This window comes from Papaver somniferum, chromosome 7, assembly GCF_003573695.1.
Source record: "Papaver somniferum cultivar HN1 chromosome 7, ASM357369v1, whole genome shotgun sequence".
Classification (NCBI taxonomy): Eukaryota; Viridiplantae; Streptophyta; class Magnoliopsida; order Ranunculales; family Papaveraceae; genus Papaver; species Papaver somniferum.
This window is the reverse complement of record NC_039364.1, coordinates 37,236,699-37,254,519: the sequence shown is the minus strand read 5'-3', so window position 1 is coordinate 37,254,519 and position 17,821 is coordinate 37,236,699. Positions and strand designations below refer to the sequence as shown.

Here is a 17,821-nt window from a genome sequence, read left to right as displayed (position 1 = left end):
GAGTTTCATTAGTAGGCCCTGAATTAAAAAATAAATTTAATAAAAGCAAAAAGACTAAATTAGCCTCAAGTATATAAGAGGCGTCACCTACCTTTCTCTCGTTCAGACGCCATTATTTCATTTCCAAGGAGAGAGAAAACAAATCTCATTCACCTGAAACAGAAAGAAATCTAGAAAAAAACCCAAAAAATCAAGAAATCTTCCTGAAATCTGTTCCAAAACAAAGATCGAGATCAAAAACTATTCATCATTTGCTAACCCCTAAATCAGAGAAACAGATCGAAAAAGTTTCAGATTCAAAAACCAAAAAAAATCAAAAGAAACAGTTTCAGATTCAGTTTCAGATTCAAACCCTAAATCGCCGTTGTTACTGATTCCTGTTGATGAAATACTCCGACGATTAATCACTAGGTAAGTTTTGATTTGAAGCTGTTAGTTTTGATTCCTGTTGTTACTGATTCGTGGGTCGAAAATTTCTGAACTAGGGTTTGTAATAAGATTACAACAAACATAACTCATTCTGACTGATAATTTTACAGATCGGAGAAGGAGAACAATCGTTTGTGCATAAAATCCATGAAATAACTGATTAAATAGAAACAAAGGTAAGTCATGGATGTGATATAACTGATTGATTTAGTGGATTTCATTTCCGAGATGTTACTGTTTGAAAACCCTAGAAACTCTAAGTTGAATTGCAATCAACTAACTTGATTTTATTACTACATCAACTGCAGATTCAGAATCAAATTTCTTTTGGAATAAAAATGGTGAAAGGAAAAATGAATCCCCCTAGAAAAGATGATACAATTACAGGTACTAAGTTGTGAAAACTATTGTTGTCATGGTCTCATGTTTATTTCTCATATAATGCTTGTGAATATGTAATTACACAGACAAGGACATGTGTAACTATAAGTTACACACTCAAAATGTAACCACTGACTGTGTTGTGGTTTGTATATTGATTGTGTAACTTATAGTTACACATACCAAGTGAGCCTGTCACCACTGACTTGCCTAGGGATGTGTAACTAGTAGTTGCACATAAAAAATTGGTTGTGTTTAGGATGTGTAACTTGTAGTTACACATAGAAAATTGGTTGTGTAAATTAAAGTTACTCATTAATATGCATGTGTAAGTTAAAGTTACACCTTGTAGAATGTCTAGGATTGAGTGTGTAACTTGTAGTTAAAATCTACTAACTGAATAAATTTAAAAGTTTCTAATGTAAGTGATGCTTTTGAATGTATAACTACGCAAACAAGGGCCTGTGTAACTTTAAGTTACACATTCAAAATCTCACCACTATGTTGTGGTTTGTATATTGAGTGTGTAACTTGTAGTTACACATACAAATGAGCCTTGCAGAAGTGGTTGTGTAACTTGTAGTTACACATCTTAACTGTGAGTTACACATTCAAGATGTTACCAATGACTTGCAAAGTGGCTGTGTAACTATAAGATACACATTGAAAATCTAATCACTGACTTGCCAATTGACTGTGTAACCTTAAGTTACACATGCATAATAACATAACTGATTTGGCAATTGCCTAGATAACTAAAAGTTACACATGCAAAAATATAACTATGACTGTATTGTGTTTGTAAATTATAGTTGGACATAAAAAAATGACCCCTTTAAACCTTCATATGCATGTAAGTTAAGGTTACACAACACAGAATAGAATGATTCAGTTTGTGTACTTGGCAAATAAACATAGTTTGTAACATGATTTTCATTTTGTAGTTAAAAACGAGTGTATTTGATAAGTACACAACATACTGACTCATGCTATTTTTGTGTGTGATGTGTACAGGAAACCTAAGGCAGTCGTTGAATGCAGTAAAGGATTTAATAAAGGTGATAAAGCCTATAGGACTGACTGATAGGGCTCATAGATATCTTAGGAGAGCTGCTTACGGAGAACTCGTAATGATGTATTACGATGACTATGATACAACTGTACCAACTACAACAAGACAGATAACTACCAACAAACACGGCGTCTTGAAGCTCTTGAACTGCTTTGACATGGATTGTGAGACACCATGTTCATTCAAGTTTGCTGATGATAAGATTATAGAGTCTACACCGGCAAAGCTGGCTGGTATATTTTGCATGCAGAGGATTGGAAGCAGAAAGGGTCAGAAGCTGTTAAAGTACTATTGTCCTAGTGGTAGGCTTCTAAAAGGGTATAAAATTATGCGCAGAAAAACGGGCCTACAGTAATACCGCAAGTGCACGGTCGTCTGTTGTAGCTCGTGCAAGTACGGGTCGATCCACAGAGATCGGGTGTGTTTCGGAAGTGTTTTAGCTATCTGGGTTCCTAGATTTGCTTAGGGCTTAGAATACCCCTTTGGAACTATTGGGCTTAATGTACTAATGGGTTTGTTAAAATGAACTGAGCTTGGGCTCAGTTATCTTTGAAGTGCAAATGGGCTTAGGCCTTACAGTGAGTTCAGGCTTTTGGGTTAAGCCCACAATTAATTGAATTGGATTGGGCCTTAATGAATTTGGGCTTTGGACTCAGTTGTCTAGATCTTGGGCTTTTGTTTTAGTAAAGAGTCTGGGCCTTTGGGCTTTACTGATTTGAATTGGGCTCAGTTGGATTGGAACTTGGGTTCAGTTGGCTGCAGGAGAAGGAGTGGCAGGGTAGCAGCAGCCTGACAGCAACAGACAAGGCAGCAACAAGAGCAGAGCGCAGCAGCTTGACAGCAGTGGAAGTGGTAGCAGCAGTAGCAACTGCACAAGCAGTGCAGCAGCAGTGCAGCAGATGAAAGTGCACAGCAAGGCAAGTGCACAACAAGAAAAGAAGTAGCAGCACAAGCAGCAGGAGCAAGAGTGGCAGCAGCTTGGCAGGGCAGCTGCACAAGCAGTGCAAAGAAAGAGCTGCACAGCAGCACAAGAGAGCACACAGCAGGGGACAGCAAATAGAATGTACAAGCAAGGAACAAAGCAACAGCAAAATAAAAGTGAACAGAAGCAAATGAAAATTACAGTGGACAAAACAATGCAAAAGCAACAGAAAATAAAATGAAAGATACAACAGGGCAACAGCAAAAGCAAAGAACAAAACAAGAATGGACCAAGGCCTAAGGCCAAGGGCAGGGGTGATAAAGAAACTGACAAGAAGCAATACTAAGGCAAGAATACAGGCATTCCTATAGAATGGGTTGAAAACTAGCTTGCTATAAGCACTAGCTTCTCCCAATGCACAATCAACACTACAACCTAAGCATACAACAAGAATGGCAAGAAAATCAGCTTGCTTTAAGCACTGATTTCTTCCATTACACAATCAACACAAAGCTTCTAAGAAATCTAGCCTAGCATTCCTTCAAATGACAGTAAAACAAACATGACAGGAACATTGATACTAACAGTGAGCAACAACACAAGTTAACAGGACTAACTGACTAACAATGAACAAAACTATAAATAACAGGAGACAAGCATAACAGGAATACAACATGAACATGAAACTGAACTTCTAAACACTACAAACATCACAACTGAAATTGACAAGATTTTATAACACTTAAATTGAACTGTGGACTAAAGTTGAACTAAAATTAACAGTGCATGAATTGAAATTGAAATGAAACTAACAGGACATGAAAGTCCTGGATGTGGGCTAATCCCAACATAAGGTTTACAACACACCCACACCCATATTTATACCCAATTTCAGTTTAGGGTTCATACCAAATTTTCCTAAAATCAAACATTAAAATAATTGGGATTTCTCACCTAATTCACCTAATTCGGCCATACCCATATCTTCTCTGTTCTTCTCCATGCTTTTTCAATTGAAAATTGGGGACAATTTCCCAAATACCTAATTTGGCAGAGAAATTAGGGTTTCAGATTTTACCTTCTTTGATGCGATTTCTCTTCAATTAGCATCGACCCATGTCTTCTCTGCTTCCCTTGCGTAATTCCCATGCTTCAATTTCATCTCTAGGTCACCTACTTCATCAATCTCTCACGCTTAGGGTTTCAGGGAAGAAACGTGAGAGATTGAGGGAATAGGGGGCTAGATAGTTAGGGGGTGATGATGGTGGAGGTGGGGTGTTGGTAGAGGAGTTGGTGATGGAGTCAGAGCAGGTGGAGAAGGTGGTGGTGGTGATGGTGGTGCGGCAGGGTGATGGTGGTTTCTGCAGAGGAGTGGGTGGAGGAGGAGGGCTCGATAGAATGGGAGAAAGGGAGTGTTTGGGTAGGTGGTATAGGCTCGGTTGCTAGGGTGTTAGGCGGATCCATCGAGTCGGATGAACAGCGAGGATGAGCCGTGGGATATGGAGATGGTAGGTAGATCGGACGGTGATGCGGAGGTAAGCGATGAGCGACCGTTGGATTATATGATACAACAAAATCAACGATGACAGATGGAGTTAGGTGTTGTAGTGTTAGGCGGAGATATCAAACTTTGATGCACAGCAAGGGAGCGACCGTTGGATTCAACTACCATCTAATCTGAAGGCTTGGAATTTCAGCGCTGTGGTGCTCGGCAGAGACATCAGATTTTGATGATCAGCAAGGAGCGACCGTCGGATGCTTCTGAGAAATGATCTGATGGCTGAGAACGGAGGCGCTTTTGTGTGTAGAAAATGAGGTTGTGCGCACCATTCTTCGCGGCTTCCTTGCGTAATTTCTCCCGGCTTTTCACTACTTTTCTGCTCTTTTCGCTCCGCGACTCATCCGAACTTTATTTATTACCTAAAAATGCAAATTAATTAATAAAAATATTTATTCTTGAAAACAATGAAAATACAGAATATGGGATAAAATGTAGAATTAATGCATAAAAGATGAGTTAAATGCCAACAAAAGGGATAGATATATACAATATTTGGCACTCATCAAATACCCCCAAACCTGAATTTTACTTGTCCTCAAGTAAAACAAAACTAAGGAAATCCTAACTATACCACTGTCGCTGGTCTCTCGAATGCATTTAGCGTATGCACTAAGCCTTTTAAACCACTAAGTGTCCCTAGTGGACGAGTTGAAGTCTCGTGAAGGTTTACCAGAGGTGTGCCTACAAAACCTAAGGACAAAATATAAGCTCAGATTCCATCAAACGTGACATGTGCAAAACAGTTTAAGCTCACAGCAAAATGGAGATGTCAATCTAGCTATCGAAGGCACAATCCTAGCACTGATAACAAAAAAAGACATGTGATAAGAGTGTAAAGTGTATCTACACATGTGTAAAGAAAGATCTGAAGTCATGACTACTAATCACCAAGAGATAGTTTCTCAGGCTAAGAACTGAGGTCGAAATCTAGCTAGCTGTCCGGACTTTACGAGAATTGTGAATGAGTTGGAGGTATTTCACAATTACTCGCGTTGTACATCAATGGCGTACACCCTCCTTGCTTACAACACAAAAACACAAAAGATGACTATTTACATGACTCTTATTTACATTGACAATTCTCTTTTTATTTTTGGAACAAGAGATGATGGAATTGATAAATACTTGATTTTTTTTTTTTTGTTTTTGTAATTTTTTTTTTTTCTTTTTTTCTGAATATATACATCGTTTTTTTTTTTTTTTTTTTTTTTTTTTTTTTTTTTTTTTTTTTTTTTTTTGAACAACACTTTTGATACATAACAAAAAGAAACAAAAGATTACATGACACTTTGCAAGAGGTAGCCCTTTTTGATGCACCCAGTTAAATTCGATGGTTGTCTTTCTTAATGTAACCTCCACCTTCTATCCCAACCAACCAAAGAACAAGCTAGTCAAGTTTCGTTCAGTATTCTAAAGTGATTGGCAATCGTAACTTCCTATCCAACACCTTGAAGATCGAGGCCATACATGTATTGGTAGATCGTGCGCGTGCAAATTTCTTATCACTATGTGAATTGTGCTAGAATCAGGGTGCCTAAATATCTAGACTAAGACTCCTAATAAAAATACATATTTGCACAAGAGTCAACATTTCAAGGTAAATGAGCTCCATTTTTATGATTTTTTTTTCAATTTTTTTAATTTTTTTTAGAATTTTGATTTTTCAATTTTTTTTTTTGGAATTTTTCAATTTTTTTCAAAAGAAGGAGTTTGTTTTCAATTATGGCAAATTATCATGGTATCTACTCTATACCCCCAAACCTAAACTAAACATTGTCCTCAATGTTTCAAAATATGGAAAGAATTAAAATGCAACATATGGAAAGGGACATGCTGAGTAGAGTAAAAGGAGAGAGAATACCCGATTTCGGCGAAAGCAGAATTAAAACTCCGTTATTCAAGGCAAAAATCCAACATATTTTAGCCGAGATCAAATTGGATTAGCAAAATATATACAAAAGGAACAAAAGGTTTTTTTTTTTTTTTTTTTTTTTAAATAAAATAAAATTTGGTTTTTGTATGGGAGCAAGCCCACTGTGCAAGCCTCTAATGAAATGGATGGAAGGCTGCGGCCCACGAAACACTAAGTTTTAATTTTGAAAGTTTAATTTGGCCCAGTTGGTTAAGGCCCGACGTTTTTTTAAAACTTTGGTTTCGAGGTCCACTTTCGAGTGGAATACAAGTCCAATTGATGCTTACAAGCTCAGCTGGGTTTAAACCCAGAGTTCAAAATACAAGTCCAATGAAAGAATTTAAACAAGCCCACAAAAAATAAATACAAGCCCACAAATAAATTATTACAAACCCAAAATAGAAAAATAAAAAGCCCAAAAAAATTGGGTTAATTATTACAAGCCCACAATTAAAGAAATTTGGAAGCCCACAGGTTGGGTTCTCTCAATGAATGGGTTTAGGCTTACCTTTTTAGCACAGCCCAGCTGCTCTGATATTGTTGCAAAAACCCAGTTGGGTTTTGGTTCTTTTCCTTGGTGGCGTCCCAGCAGAGGAAAAACAGGTTCAGAATCAGCAGGTCCAACAGCAAATGAAATGAAGCAGATGCAGATGCAAATGCTATGAAATGAAATACAAAATAGCTAAGAAAAACACAGATAAAACACAGCACCAATCCCCGGCAACGGCGCCAAAAACTTGGTAGGCATCTAAAAGGTCCTACAAATTATAACCGCAAGTGCACGGTCGTCAGTTGTAGCTCGTGCAAGTACGGGTCGATCCACAGAGATCGGGTGTGTTTCGGAAATGTGTCTTAGCTAATTGGGTTCCTAAATTTGCTTTGGGCTTAGAAGCCCTTTGGAAGTGTTGGGCTTAAAGTGCTAATGGGCTTGTTAAAATGAACTGAGCATGGGCTCAGTTTGTCTTTGAAGTGCAAATGGGCTTTGGCCTTAAACTTAGGCTTTTGATTAAGCCCACAGTTAAGTTGGATTGGGCCTTAATGAGTTTGGGCTTTGGTCTTAAACAACTGGGCTTTGATTTTGGTCTGCTGATGAGCCCAAGTATGCTCTGGGCTTGGTTACTGAGTTAGGCTTGGGCTTACTATGGAATTCAAAGGATTGAGAGTGAACTGAGCTTTTGGGCTCAGTTGAAGCAGCATTTGGCTTGGCCATGGAAGGCAGCAGCAGTGGAAGGGAGGCAATGCACAGCAGCAGAAGTGCAAGAGCTCAGAGAAAGATGATTGGCAGCAGCAGCTGCAGAGAGGCAAGTAGCAGTGCAGCAGGCACCAGTAGCAGCACACCAGGAGAAGTGGCAGCAGCACAGAAATGCACAGCAATGCAGTGCAACAGAGGCTGCAGCAGGGGAACACAGCAGTGAAGCACAAGCAGTGCAAGAGCAATACAGCAAAGTGTGCAGGGGCAAGCAATGGAAAATGCACAGTAGTGCAGCAGCAACAGAGTTGCAGTAACAGCTGCAGCTGCTGAAGCAGTAAAGACAATGCAAACAGGAGAAGCAACAGAGTTGCAGGGCAGGGGAAAAACAGCAAGGCAAAAACAAAACAAAATCATACAGAACCAGAACAATGGAACAAAGCAAAACAGCAACAAAACAAAATGAAAGCAAAATGAAATGACACAAAGGCAACACAAAATTGAACCAAGGCCTGAGGCCAAGGGCAAAGATGAGGTGAAACTGACATGAATAGAATACTAAGGCAAGAATACAGGCATTCCTATAGAATGGGTTGAAAGCTAGCTTGCTATAAGCACTAGCTTCTCCCAATACTCAATCAAAGTGCAACCTAAGCATACAACAAGAATGGCAAGAAAATCAGCTTGCTATGAGCACTGATTTCTTGCCATTGCACAATTAGCACAAAGCTTTTAAGATATCTAGCCTAGTATTCCATCATGTAACTGACAGAAAATTTAAAACATGACAATGAGCTTTTATACTAACAGTGAGCAACACGTTAACTAACTGACAACAAAACAATGAACTAACATGATAACAACAATGAACTTAACTAACAACAGGCCCTAGCAATTAAAACTAACACATGATATTAACAGTGAATAATAACAAACATCAACAGATAATAAACAATTAACATGAGAGAAACATAAGCATACAGATGAACTGAATTTGAACAAGAAACTGAAAATTTAACAATTAACAGAACTTGGCAGTTCTGGATGTGGGCTAGTCCCAACATGAAAATTACACACAACCCATGGTGCTATTTATAGTCACAGACCCAAATTCCCTAAATTACCTAATTCCCCCAAAATTAGGGTTTGTTCTTCCCCAAATTACAACAGTTAAAATTAGCTCACCTAAAAGTCCAATTGATGCCGACCCATCCCTTCTCTGACTCCCCTGTATCACTCCATGCCTTCAATTTCTCTTTCTAGCTTCACTAATTCGTTAACCATTCACCTAGGGTTTCGGCAGGGGAGAAATTGACGAATTAGGGGGCTATAAAGATGGGTAATAGTTGTAGGAAGGTAGGGGTGATGATGGTGGAGGTGTGGTGTTGGTAGAGGAGTTGGTGATGGAGTCAGAGCAGGTGGAGAAGGTGGTGGTGTACGGCGGTTCTGTGGAGAAGATGGTGGAGAGGGTATGGCTCGACTGTGTTTGGGGTAGGGGGTGTGTTTGGGTTAGGTGGATGGGCTCGGGTACTAGGGTGTAAGGCGAATGCATCGAGTCATGATGTTCTGTGACTCTGAGCTGCGAGATGCGAAGCTGGTAGGTAGATCGGACGGTGATGCGAAGGTAAGCGATGAGCGACCGTTGGATTATATGATACAACAAAATGAACGGTACTTGATGGAGTTAGGTACTGTAGTGTTAGGGGGAGATATCAAACTTTGATGCACAGCAAGGGAGCGACCGTTGGATTCAACTACCATCTAATCTGAAGGCTTGGAATTTCAGCGCTGTGGTGCTCGGCAGAGACTTCAGATTTTGATGCTCTATGAAGGAGCGACCGTCGGATGCTTCTGAGAAATGATCTGATGGCTGAGAACGGAGGCGCTTTTGTGTGTAGAAAATGAGGTTGTGCGCACCATTTTTTCGCGGCTTCCTTGCGTAATTTCTTCCGGCTTTTCACTACTTTTCTGCTCTTTTCGCTCCGCGACTCATCCGAACTTTATTTATTACCTAAAAATGCAAAATTAATTAATAAAAATATTTATTCTTGAAAACAATGAAAATACAGAATATGGGATAATATGTAGAATTAATGCACAAAAGATGAGTTAAAATGCCAACAAAAAGGGATAAATATATACAATATTTGGCACTCATCACCTAGTGATTTGACTGACAATGTTTTATACAGCAAATACTTCACCGATATCAAATCTACAAAGCATCAGACGACGGTGACTAAGACAAACATTTTAGAGAAGATAAAACAACTTATGGCAAAAAGGAGAAAAAGTGGGAAAAGAAAGAAAGTTGATGAAAAGGATCTAGTTTGCCTGATAGGTCTTTATCTTTGTTGTGTATTGTTTTTTGGCGACAAAAATGCCAATGGAGTGAACGCGAAATATCTTAGTATCGTTGAAACTTATGATACGGTGCTCAAGGTGTCGTGGCCTGATTTAATACACGAGCACTTGTTTGAAGAGATTCATACTAATCTTAGTTGTTTGTCAAATGTGAAGGCTTGTGTGCAATACCTACTGGTAAAAAGCTTGTGTGTAATTTCTATTCCAGCAGTTTTAGTGTTACGTGATGGATATTTTTGTTCAATCGACTAATTAAAATTTATATGTTGCAGTTATTGTTTGCTCAACACACACCAGCAGGATTAATCCCGAAAGTTGAGAACCACGAGGAAGATATCCCGAGGGTTGGGAGATGGGATATATACCAGATTTCTGATTACATTTGGAAAACAGACATGACACAGTTTTCGGTAAGTGTTATATGTCAGTTGGTTTAGGTTTTGTAAATTTATGGTAATGTAATTTAGATAAAACTTTGATGTAATCAAAATTGTCATGTGTAGCTATAAGTTACACATTTAAATGTGCTTGTGTAATTTATACTTACACATGCAAAAGATAACACAAGTGAATGCAACTATAGGTTATGTAACATATATATCATGTTTGTATATATATCCTGTGCTTATGTAACTATAGGTTACACATTTTATATGTATATCCACTTTACATTAGATATATGTGTAACCTTTAGTTACACATATCCACTTTACATTAGATATATCTAATGTGCTTATGTAACTATAGGTTACACATATAAAATGTGCTTATGTAACTTTAAGTTACACATACAACCGAAAAATGTATATTTAGAATGTTCAACTGTTTTTTGCAATCTCTTTTTAACCTCTCCATCTGTTAATTGCAGCCAACTCCTAGCTTTGTGGCTGAGTTTTCACAGCTTGAGAAGCAGCTGGGTATATCAACCGTGGTACCCAGCAAGGACGACCTGCAAAGTTGGCTGAAAGCGCAAACTATTGAGAATAGCCATCTGAAAGAGCAACTGCAAGAAAAGAAAGCAATGCTTAAAGCAGTGTATGCAATTGCAAGAGAAGGGATATCAGAAGGGGACCTTTCAGGAACAGCGGAATTCAAGGTTCACAAATTTAGTTGCCAAATTATGCAAGCAATGGGTATTGATCCTTACAAAGTGACCCAGGAAGAGTTTATGCAACATGAAGATGATGTACATGGAGGTACTGAGCATGGAGCTACTGAGCATGGAGCTACTGAGCATGAAGAAGAAGAGTTACAATTAGTTGAGACAGAGCAACAAGGAGATGGAAGTACTGAGCAAGAGAAAGAGAAAGATGACGCGGAAACTTCCTTCAATGAAGAATGTAAGTAGTTGTTCATTTTTAATATGCTTCTTTAACTTGATAGAGGTACCCAATTAGTTGACACTAAGGTCTTTGAACCTTTTTAATTTCATATTTTACTTGTTCATTTTTAACTTGCTTGTTTAACTTGATTAGACTTAATAAATGTTGAGTAAACTGATCATATGGATGTGTAATCCCTAGTTACACATGCCACATGCATGTGTAACTTCTGGTTACACTAGTTAGATGCATGTGTAACTCCATGTTACACTAGGTATCCATGCCATATTCATGTGTAACATGAAGTTACACATATTAGTTATCCAAGCCAGTCGATTACACATGATATATTCTTCTTGAAATTTTATTAAAAAAATTTAACATCATCATCATCATCCTAATTCTCGTTTCAATTCTTGTGCAGTTCCATGTATGAGCCTTGCAGCTGGAAATACGCCAACAATTCTGCAAGCTCAAACTGCTGCAGAGGGGCACAAAAGACCACTCAGGACATATAGTTCGAGTATGAAGAGTGTGACAACTTGCAAGACTCCACCAAAGAAAAGGCCTGTCACAAAGCAAAAGCCCACTCCTACAAATAATGTTGATGAGGAGCAGAAGAAAGATGTTGAAGAGACACCTGTTACGGATGAGGCACAGAAGAAAGCTGCAGATGGTGGAGTTGTGGATAGGGCAGGTGATGATGTAGCTGCAAAAGCCGTAGGTGATGATGTTACTGCAAAAGTAAATGAGGATACACCTGCAACTGTTGGTGACGGTTTGGTTATGACTGCTCCAACTCAGCCAACTCCTGGAACTTTTGATGACAGTTCTGCTTCAACACAGTTTGAGGATTCCATGGTGATAACTGCTACAACACCGCAAACACAGCCTGACAATGCTCAGACCTACAGGTTGGTGCAACTAGGAGCTAACCCTGATGATATGACGAATGTTGAAGTGAGTGAAATGATAGATGAGATCGTCAGCAACATTAACAAAACTGAACATGGACCCGCAGTGACGGAGAATGCAGAACCTACCTCAACTGGTAACCACTCTTCCGTTCTATGTTTTGTTTGTAATGGAAGTGTAACTTCAAGTTACACATTGTAAAAGGCATGTGTAGCTTGAGGTTACATACAGTGTGTTTTGTTTGTAATGGAAGTGTAACTTCAAGTTACACATTGTAAAAGGCATGTGTAGCTTGAGGTTACATACAGTACATTATTATTTTGGCTTGTGTAACTTTAAGTTACATACATGTGCTAATTTTACTGAGATTCTGCCTATATTTGTTTGCGCAGCTACAACGCAGGAAAACGTTTTTAGCCTTGGATTAGAAAAAACTCCAAAACCTGCAGGAGAGTTACTGAAGGAAGCTGCGAATACAATAAGAGAAAGGCAACCATCATTAATACAACAACGTGTGCTGAGGAATAGAAAAATCCCAACACAAGATCTGAAACAATATCAAAGAAATTCAAAGAGGATTAAGAAGACAGCTAATGAAGAAGAAATGGCCGCAGTTCCAGAAGTAGAAGAAGATAGAATGGCTGAGGTTGCTGAAGAAGATGATGGAACAATGAGAAACGATGTGAAAGGTTCAGAAGTTATCGAAAGGCTGGAAGGCGAAAAAGAATAAAGTGCTTGAATATTTCAATACTCATCCGAAAACGTAAGTAGCTTGACTCCAAGTAGGCTTGATTCTGTTATTGATTGTTGTATTTTACTACTTGATTCTGTTATCTTGATTGATAATAGTTTACTTCTTTGTAATGCAGAGACATTACTTGGATGGAACGCAAAGAAGATGGTAGCGAGCTGTTTGATATATCTGGAGAACTAATGATACAGCTTACAAAGAAAGAATCCTTCTTGGAGTCAGAATTCATCGACTTCTACATTAGCAGATTGAGGACGAAGATGAACTCTAACAGCAAGTATGACAAGGCGATATTCCTGTCGCCAAAAGCATACGTAAGTACTTCGATATATTTAAAATCTTATTGCATTTATAATGTGTAGTATATGTTGTAAGATTATGATAACATACTCAAGATTTTTTTTCCAGTGTAAAACCCAAGGCCCTATGTGTAACTTCTGTTTACATAATCACTTGTTCATTTGTAACTTTTGATTAAAAATGTGAGTTTGACATTCCAAATGGTTTTTGCAGATCTCTTACTTGAAGGATTACGAAGAATTCAAGAAATTTTGGATTCCGAAGCTTGCGAAGGAGTATGTCAAGTACAAGAACGATGCAGTCAGACTTTTCGCCCCAATGTGCAACAACAACACACACTACAACTGCTGGAGTATGACTTGAGGAGCTCTAATCCTTGGTCCTACATGAACTCGTCAAACGTTAAGGAACTCAAGGGTGAACACCTTCTTCAAGCCAAGAAATATGCATTTGCAATTACTACAGAACTGAGACTCCGCTGTCCTTTTGCTCTTGGGATGAATGAAAATGCCAAGAATCTCAATGCGCCCCCACAAGGTACAATTCCTGACTGTCTTCCATGTGTATGCAATTACATGAAGATCAGGATGAAGAATAAACCACTTGACAAAAAATTAACCTCAACTATGATGCTATGGTGGACTGACAAGCTGAACCGCATGAGAGGAAGCATGCTATACAAGATTCTTTCGGATCCATCTAGAGATGTGTAAAGCAGTCATTAGGATTAGAAAAAATTCTATACTCGCAAATATGTTGTTAGCCACAAACAGATGTTAGACTTGGAAAATATGTTGTTAGAAACTTTTAAATTTCGTCAGTTAGTAGATTTTAGCAGTTCTTAGTTTTGCAAAATATTTTTGGGTTGAAATTCTTTGAATTAAAAACTTTTATCTTGTTAGAACTACTACTGCTGTGTGTACAGGTTTCAGAAAGTATGCAACAGGTTAAGTAACTACACATCTTAATTTGATGCAGAAAGTGTAACCTGAGTTTACATATACATTTATCATGTGTAAGCTAATGTTACACATCCATATATTTGAGTGTAAACTGAAGTTACACAAGCCATTGATCGGATTCCCAATAAATCAAAATAAAGTTACACCAGCATTTATCATGTGTAAGCTAATGTTACACATGCATCACAGCAGTGTAACTTCCGGTTACACATCCATATATTTGAGTGTAAACAAAAGTTACAGAAAGCATTTGACCACTGATCAGACGTATACAATAAATCAAAAATAGAATAAAACGCATTTCAACTGTGAACTGACAAAATATAAAATCTGAATGAATCATCCTTACACATAATCAACGTTGAAGAAAAAAAAAACGTTTGGTCCATGAAAACCAACATGAAGAAAACTAAAAAAACAAATAATCAAAGATAAATAACAATCAAATCATTAGTTGCAGAAATGAATTTTGTTAGGCTCAAGCTAGTGGGGTGTGAACTTCCGAGGATTCCTGCAACCGCCTTGTTGTGACCTGTTTCCTTGCAGTTGCTGCAATGAACTTTCCTCTTCACCTTCTTCTCGTGTTTACTTATAATCCTTTTCCCTGGTGGTCTACCTGGATGCTTCTTCACGGTAGGTGGGTTGACGGTGTCGTCTGGATGATATTCAACAGGCCTGTTGTAGTTGGGAATCGGCTGGATGGCATGCATATAAGTCTTCCTAAAATAGTCGCTTGTAAAATACGGTGAAATGAAATCAATAGCCTCACGTTTAATCTTGCGTATGGCTGCAAGAGCATGAGCACAAGGAAAACCATATACGCGCCACCTGGAAGAAAACAAAAAACAAATCAAAAATCAGTTAGTTGCACATACAAATCATAAAACACTCAAAATTAGCTAGCTACAGGTGCATGTACAGGATGTGTATCTTTAAGTTACACTATAAAATAAATTTGTAACTATTATTAACACATGCATATATCTAATGTAAAGTGGATATACACATTCTTAAAAAAAAGAACATACAAAGAGAAGAAAAAAGCATAAGAAACCAAACCTTTGACAGGTGCAAGTCTCGTGTTCGAGGTCCACCATGTGAGACCTTTCACTAATAACTTCAAACACGGTAGGACTAGCAACCAATACTTCCCAAGCCAAACCTTCATCTTGAAGAGCCACAAGCTTTTCTTCATACTCAGGGGTTAATGGAGTCATCATATTAGCACCAATTTCACGACGCTCCGCCATCAAACACATTATTTTCCTCCTAATCTGAAAAGGAGAAAAAAACTCATCAATGCATAAAGTGACAAAACATGAAATAAAAAGACAACAAAACAACAAAACACACACACACTCAATTAACCTGATCAAGAAGAGCAGATGCAGGCATCTTCTTGTGAACCAGAACCCAGCTATTGACTGATTCTGCTAGAGTACTAGATGTTCGTCCATACCGACAACCTTTGAAATAGGCATTCGCATATGCTTCAGGTGGGATTGTCTCGATGTAATCAGCCACCCAATCGCAGTTCAAATCTCTAATCTTCTGTATGGCTTTCGCATGGTTTTCAGGTGAGAGTGCGTATGTCGCCTCTCGGAAATGGTCCATCACAAGTGAGTACCTAGGATCTGTTGCAGTGATGGGTATATTCTTCGTCAAATGATAGTAGCAGAAGCTGTGGAACCCATCTGGATAAACAAGTGGAACACCTTGCAAGAGTCCTTCATGGCGATCCGAAAGGAAGGTGATTGGCCTCCCATCACCAACAACTTCTTTCAAATTCCTTAAAAACCACTCCCAGTTGTCGATCGTCTCAGAATCGACTAGTGCAAAAGCAAGGGGGAAAAATCCTACAAAAAAATTGTGCAGAATCGAAAGAATAATAAGTTTCACACATGCTAAAACAAATATGTAACTTAAGGTTACACATGCTAAAACAAATATGTAACTTAAGGTTACAGATGCTGTTTTCTTAGTTACACACTGAGTAAAGTAATGTGTAACTGAGAGTTACACATGTGTAACTGTTAGTTATTTGTCAACTGAAGTTGTTCATAAAAAAAAAACACATAGAAAAAACATACCTTTACCACCATTGATCCCAGTAGCTGCCATCAAGCAACCTTTGAATGTACCAGTCAAGGAAAGTAGTATCCAAGTATACCATTGGACGACAAAACCGGTACCCTTTGATGCATGCAGCAAATGCGATGAAAATCCGCTGGAACTGTTTATTTTCACGTTCAAACTTTATCACACTACCAGGGTTGGTTTCCCTTATAGCATCAATATACCATACCAAGTGCGAGTAGGACTTGACATCGTCGCCATAAATCGTATCATAAACCTTTTCCCTAGCATTATATGCCTGGTAGTACTCCATGTTGATCCCATAGTTGGTCTGGAAATCAGCAGCAATTTGCTTGGGCTTCTTGTGAGGATTTTTGCGAACTTCTTCCTCAATCAAACTAGACGAGAAGCTGGTGGAGTAAGTTTGGTTCAAGTTGCGTCCACCAGCACCACAAATGTGCTCAGGGTTATAAGACCTGACCTGAAGAGATTCATACAAAATATAAACAATTCAACCAAAACACAATATGGTGCCAAAAACATCATGTGTAAACCAAAGTTACACATACTGTAACAAAACATAACATATGCTAAGCATTAGATGACAGAACACGGAAAACCTACCTGAAACATTTCGTTCCTTTCATCGATAGAAGCTGCATGGAATTTCCAGCCGCATTTTTCATCTGCACACTTAGCCGTGAACCTAGAACGCTCATTGTGAGTTACAATCATTTGGAAACCAGTGCGAAGACGATACTTGGTAAAAGCAACCCTGACTTGCTTAACTCCTTCAACAAACACATGGCCAATATCACCAAGAACCTTGGGCCAACCATCCGATAACAAAGGTTTCGCTGGCTTACTTTTATCTTCCAAATACATTGCAACAGTAAGATTGTTTGTGGACGAAGACGTACTACTAGACCCATTAGAAATAGAAGAATCTGCCCTAGAGCTAGAGGAAGAGGCCACACGAGGAACATTTTGCAAGAAAATATCAACACTGGTCTTCTGTTTACTATTTGTGATAGATATAAGAGCTTGCAAAGAAAAATCACAGTCAAGCGGAAAATCTTTCCCACTTTCTCGAAAGAAGAAAGTAATACCAAGTGGAGTAACTGCTTCCATTCCTTGCAAACTTGTTCCTTAAACTCATCAAGTTTGATATCAGTATTAACACGCAGGGTAATGAAATCAGAAAAGTAGCGAACAACAGCAATGCAACTAACAGCAGCGCAACTAACAACAGCCATGACAACCTGAAAATATCAAATACACAATAAGAATATCAAAATTTGAAAACGAACGCAATTCACTCGGGGGCGTTGCCCCCTCGTGAGAAGTATATTCTATGCGGCAAACTAAATATAAGTAAAAGATACAGATGATACAATTGTTTACAAATAAAACATGTTACAGGACATATATATGTAACTTCAACTTACACATTCTTAAAATACAACAGGATATATATGTGTAAACTAAAATTACACATGTTGTAACTAAAAAAACATCTGCATCTTCCTCACACATGCTTAAAAATACAAAGAGGATATATATGTGTAAAATAAATTTACACATGCTGCAACTAAAAAACATCTGCATCTTCTTTAAGCATGCTTAAAATACAACATGATATATATGTGTAACCTCAAGTTACAC

General features: G+C 38.2%; 1 protein-coding gene across 1 annotated transcript; it reads left to right on the top strand.

The window, feature by feature from the left end:
* The first annotated feature begins 281 nt into the window (after nt 1-281).
* On the top strand, nt 282-10,082 carry LOC113294528. The gene is made up of 5 exons (XM_026542922.1): nt 282-411; nt 540-605; nt 738-816; nt 1,825-2,184; nt 9,634-10,082. The coding sequence occupies exons 3-5, from the start codon at nt 768-770 to the stop codon at nt 10,080-10,082; spliced, it is 858 nt and encodes a 285-aa protein (XP_026398707.1). The 5' UTR covers nt 282-411; nt 540-605; nt 738-767.
* Nucleotides 10,083-17,821: the final 7,739 nt, after the last annotated feature.